Genomic DNA, 6,000 nt, shown 5'->3' on the forward strand with positions numbered 1-6,000 from the left:
AGAGTTCTTAAAAAATATATATTATTTTTCAAACTGGTTCACATTCTATTATATCATTCCATTCATATAGTGTATACTATAAACAATTTCTATCTTATAATTAAACATATATATATATATATATATATATATAGTTGACTTCGCCTCTCCCCCCCCGTCCATTTGTTATTCTTATTTCACTCTTTGTATTTAATGTCTAATTCATTATAATAAACCACCTTTATCATTATCTTAAACTCTACTCTTTAACGTTAGTATCTTAATTACTTCAAAGAATTTGAATTAGATCAAAACATATCCCTTAATGTTTCCCAAATTAAGTTCATTTACACAGTATGTTGTCCTTGCCTCCCATTCTCCCACAAATTCAGCATTTTCTTTTTGATTTATTAATGCGGTAAGTTTTGCCATTTCAGCCAGTTCCATCATTTTATCTATCCAAGCGGCCTTATCTGGTAACTCAGCAGAGAGTTCTAAGTTTCACGTTAACTTGTTGCTTGTGAGCATTTTCACACCCTGTGCCAGGCTGAGCACTTCAAAGGCCTCTAAAGACATTGTGGCTTGATGCCCACAGAGGTTTATTCTTGGACTGGCCTCACTATTCGACTGTTTTGTTTATTTGATTTATTTATTGAAGATATTCATATGCCCATCTTTCTCCTGAGCATCTCAGGACTCTCATTCTGAGCTGGGCTGCTGAGGCTTCTTATTACCTGTCATTCGAAAGCAACGAAGAGTTGAATCTAAATACAAAACAGTTGAACGGAAGCAGTCAGCTTTGGGCCAGCCACTCTCTTCACGTTCGCACCCCCATCTGCTGTATAGAGAGAAGAATTGCAGCTTTTGCACTGTCAGGATTACAGTGATAAGCGTGAAACACTCTGAACTCCATTAAAAAATGCATTATCATCAAGAGTAATAATATTGTTGTTTAATGACAGTTACTATTTAATGAGTTAAAAGGATTGGGTTGGGTCCCACAGATCCATTCCACTCATAAGGATGCTTTCTTCCAGTGGGAGGAGTCTTCCTTTATGTCTCACATCAGGTGAAGGCTCCTTCTGCCAGAGAAAAGCACCTGTGCAAGTATAATGGATCCACTGGTTCCAATCCAGTGTAGTAAAGGAACCCCCACCCAGAATAGCACCACATTCTATATGCCAATTCCTGGATTATGTCACTCATGAGAAATGAGCGCAAGTAGGGGAGCAGAGCTATATTAGGGCTGCCATGGTGGGCAACTTCCCACCCTCAGGTGATAAGAGAACTGAGAGCAAAATGGGGGAAGGAATGGCATGGTGCAATGCCATGACATAATTTCCAGTTTTCCACCCAGAAGTGTCATCATGGTTTTGTGCAGTGCTCTAGAAATGTCTCAAATCTCTTTTGGTAAGAACTATAGAAATTTGGGGAATCCTAGAGCATTGCTGATGATCCAAACCCAGAAGTGAAGTCATGGCATTGCACAGTGACTTTCAAAGTCTCCCCCCCCCCGATTCTTCCTGGGGGTTTCCAGCTGGGAGTTAGGAACCCTAGGATACACACAGAGAAGCAAGCTCCCCTCCCCTCCCACCCCTGTTCTCTGGGGCACGGTAAATAGATTGCAATCCCAAGTACACAGTTGGGGGGTGCCCTCTTGAATCAAATTTTCAAGAAATTTAGATGCTGTTACAGTACATCAATCAAAAACCATTTCCAGCGCAGTTCATGTGCTGGCATAGTCCCCTCCTCCACCAAACCCTTTCCTTCCCCAAGTGGCTCTCATTCATCCCTGTGAAGAAAAGCCGAGCGCTGCAAGGCGGACATCATTGCAGGGGAAGAAGAAATAACACAGGGAAATGATACGCCCCTCATCTTCCCCATCTCCAATGCTGGGGTTACACAGAGAGAAGAAGGCCCAGTTTCCCAGGATCAGAGGGACGTGTCTAAAATTAGCATGGTGTTACATGTGACCTGCATTTTATGCGATAGTTTAAAGCCCAATTGTCTGTTTTTACTCATCCCACTGAGTTCAGTAGGACTTGCTGCCATGGTCAAAGGCATGAGCTTGCAGCTCTTCAATCGAGAAGCCCTTAAACCATGCAAGTGTTGATGAGGAAAGACCTCTGGTATCAATCTTATACCCACTTGTCTGGGAGTTAAATTCCATTGCTTACAGCAGGACTTCCTTCACATTGCATGGGAAAGGACTTCATGTCTTATTTGATGTTTGTCATCCAGTGTGCAGAGGTTGCTGGGGAGCCACTTGGGTTTGGCAGGTCTCCTCTTTGAAGAGGCATTGCTAAAGGCAGCAGAGACTGTGACCTGACGTATACACCAATATTTCCCAAAGGCTTGTGGTCTCTTAATTCGGGAGTTGGTGGTAACTCACTGAGTCTCCTTTTCCCACCAGTGCACAGCAACGTGTGGAGGGGGCACACAAGTACGGTCTGTCCAGTGCCTCGCCAATGGGAGATCGGCCACTGGATGCCTCTCGCACCAGAAGCCCGTTGCCTCACAAGCCTGTAACACAAACTTCTGCCCTCTTCTGGAAGCAAACGGTAAAATCCAGATTGTTTTATTTTCCTGACTTCTAAATGGCCATTTATCCTTGGCTATTAGCCACATGGTCCCTGCAGAACTGCCCTGTCTTCTTTTGAATTATTCATGATTTTACCAACCTTCATGGGCCACCCCATGCCTGCCCTGCCCTTGCCTTGCAGTTTCAGGAACCTCCTTTATTACGAATTTAAATTTTGCCTTGATCCCAAAGCGAAGTTAATTAAGGCAAAAGTAAAAAGTGACAGAAACAGAATCAAAAGTTTAAATGCAGCATTCCAGAGACTTGCACATAGAGACAAAGAGAACTATTATAATAACCAGTGTAAAGAAATAGAAGAGAACAACAGCAAAGGAAAAACAAGGGATGTACCTAGAAAAGAGGAGACTGAGGGGTGACCTGATTGCTCTCTAAGTATTTGAAAGGTTGTCACTTAGAGGAGGACAGGGAGCTGTTCCTGTTGGCAGCTGAGGATAGGAATAGCAATAATGTGTATAAATCACAGGCGGAAAGGTACCAACTGGACATTAGGGAAAAGTTTTTGTTTTACACTAAGAGTAGTTCAGCAGTGGAATGGGCTGCCTAGGGACATGGTGAACTTCCCCGCTGGCAGTCTTCAAGCAGCAGCTGGATGAACACTTGTAAGGGTGTCTAGGCTGATCCTGCATTGAGCACGGGGCTGGACTAGATGGCCTGCATGGCTTCTTCCATGATTCTAAATCAATAGAGCTATTCCAAGCCACAGAAACTGAGTCCATCAAAATCTGAACAAGAATATGCCAACAAATATGGAAAACAAAACAATGGCCCACAGACTGGAAACACTCAACCTCCATTCCAATTCCAAAAAAGAGACATCAAAGACTACAGCAACTATCGGACCATTGCATGAATTTCTCACGCTAGTAAAGCGATGCTCAAAATCTTACAAAAAAGACCATTACCATATAAGGTAAGGTAAAGGTCCCCTGTGCAAGCACCAGGTCATTCCTGACCCATGGAGTGACGTCACATCCCGACGTTTTCTAGGCAGACTTTTGTTTACGGGGTGGTTTGCCAGTGCCTTCCCCAGTCATCTTCCTCTTTACCCCCAGCAAGCTGGGTACTCATTTTACCAACCTCGGAAGGATGGAAGGCTGAGTCAACCTTGAGCCGGCTACCTGATACCAACTTCCGTCGGGATCGAACTCAGGTCGTGAGCAGAGCTTGGACTGCAGTACTGCAGCTTACCACTCTGCGCCACGGGGCTCCTCTGTTACCATATATGGAAGGAGAAATGCCAAATGTTCAAGCTGGATTCAGAAAAGGAAGAGGCACTAGAGATCATATTGCAAATGTACGTGGTTACTGGAGTCTACTAGAGAATTTCAGAAGAAAATCAGCTTGTCTTTCATGGATTACAGCAAAGCTGTTGACTGTGAATCATGAAAAGCTATGGTAGCTGTGGTTGGTTTTAAAACAAGTGGGTCACAACATCTGATTTTTTAAATGTGCAACCCGTACTCTGGACAAGAGGATACTGTTAGGACTGAATATGGAGAAACAGAATAGTTTCCAATTGGCAAAGGTGTTAGACAAGGATGTATTTTATCTCCCTATCTGTTTAATCTATATGCAAAACATATCAAAGGGAAAGATGGATTAGATTTATATGAAGGTGGAGTGAAAATTGGTGAAAGGAATATTAACAATTTGAGATATGCAGATGACACCATATTATTATCAGAAAATAGTGAAGCCTTGAAATGACTAGCGCAGAAAGAGCCAAAGAAGGATTACAGCTGAGCATCAAGAAGACAAAAGTAATAACTAGTGGGGAATTACACAACTTTAAGGTTGGTGATGAAGAAATGGAAATTGTTCAAGGTTTTCTACTCCTTGGCTCCATCATCAACCAAAAAGGAAACTGTAACCAAGATATCAAAAGGAGATTGAGACTGGGAAGGGCATCCATGAAGGAGCTAGAAAAGTTGCCGAATTATAAGGATGTGTCACTGGTAGGGCTATGCATATCGGTAATCCCGAACCAAAAATAAACCTGAAAAAGGCCTTCTCGGCTTTTTTCGGGTTTAATTTATTTTAGAACTGGGAATCAAGCCTAAACTGGATAACCGATCGCCAAAAAAGGCGAATAGGTATTCGGCTTTGGCTTTCTCCAGGCTTTTCCCTATGGGGACTTTTTAATGAGCTCTGGGGAGGGCATTTTTCAAGCAGACTGGGCAACTTACTATTTTTGAAGCACTTTTTCTTTTCTTTTTTGCTGTCAAGTTACAGCTGACTGATGGCAACCCCATAGGGTTTTCAAGGCAAGAAAAAGTGCTGCAGTGCAAAATTAAGGTAATGATGTCACCAGTTCAAAGCCAATCAGTGCTGTACGTAGCAGCTTCTCCTGCAGACAGGAATAGGAGTGCACATCGGACCAGGAAGCACCCTAGTAAATCTATGTATGTCTGGATTCATCTAGGGTTGCCACCCAGCAGCTGACACCAAGTGGGAGACTGGGAGGGCAAGAACAGAGAGAGGCACCATGGTGTCAACGGTATGATGTCATTTCCAGGTTCACCCCAGAAATGCAATGGTGTCTTTTGCTTCATTTCCCCCCTCAATGGCTTACTGGGCAGCAGAGAGGGGCAGGGGCTGCCAGCAGGCAATCCCCCTCTATAGCGAGAGACCCAGCAACCCTGGATGCATTGTGCTGCTTTGAAGCAGCATTAACCACACAATATTTGCTTGATTTTTTCTTTTTCAGATGCCTTCTGCAAGGATTACTTTAATTGGTGCCACTTGGTTCCCCAGCACGGTGTTTGTAATCATAGTTTCTATGGGAAACAATGCTGCAGGTCTTGTATCAACTCAAATTTGTGAGACTGGGATCTGGAATATAAACGCAACACTCCGAATGCAAGATGAGCTGCATGTTCTAACTCGGAACTGTGCCCCATGAAGAAGGAAGTCTCATGCATTAATGCACTTTGCTCCAAAAGCATATTTTTTTCATTAATCTATTGAGCCTGGACACAAGGACTTCTCAGGTGTCCAAAGCACTTCAGATCCTTTTCAGTATTCTCATGGGACCCACGGTGCTTATATATGATGGGTGCCTTTTTCTTAAGACCTGTGGAGAGAAGGGGCTCGCAGTGCACAGTGGACAGTTTTCAGAGTTTAAAACTCTCGGGGAAATTTGATTCCCATGAACCCAGCACCTTCTTTTGGGAAGATGTTGAAGAGCTGCCTGGTGGATGAACATCCTAAGCCAGCGATGTAGAGATCAGCTGACCCTGTAAGAAGACTTTTTATTTTTGTTTTTACATCAGTTGCCACTGCTAAAGATGGTGGCAATGTTAACAAGTCCTTTGAGTACAACCTACCAGGCAGTGCTCCTGCACATGCCCCGTTACAACTAAGGGAACTGCCCCAGTGCGCTTCAGTGGGGCTCATGCAAGAGAACTTCTCAAGACATG

At 43.5% G+C, this 6,000-nt stretch overlaps 1 protein-coding gene across 1 annotated transcript in view; it reads left to right on the forward strand.

Annotated features, from left to right (window-relative positions):
• The window catches only part of ADAMTS16 (ADAM metallopeptidase with thrombospondin type 1 motif 16), a 97,557-nt gene extending 92,153 nt beyond the window's left edge, over positions 1 to 5,404 (forward strand). The window contains exons 22-23 of the mRNA XM_056862659.1: positions 2,393 to 2,540; positions 5,289 to 5,404. Coding sequence (XP_056718637.1) covers positions 2,393 to 2,540; positions 5,289 to 5,404 — 264 coding nt within the window. The remainder of the gene's footprint in view (positions 1 to 2,392; positions 2,541 to 5,288) is intronic.
• The last annotated feature ends 596 nt before the right edge of the window (positions 5,405 to 6,000 follow it).

The sequence above is a fragment of the Euleptes europaea genome, chromosome 17, assembly GCF_029931775.1.
Source record: "Euleptes europaea isolate rEulEur1 chromosome 17, rEulEur1.hap1, whole genome shotgun sequence".
NCBI classification, from domain to species: Eukaryota; Metazoa; Chordata; class Lepidosauria; order Squamata; family Sphaerodactylidae; genus Euleptes; species Euleptes europaea.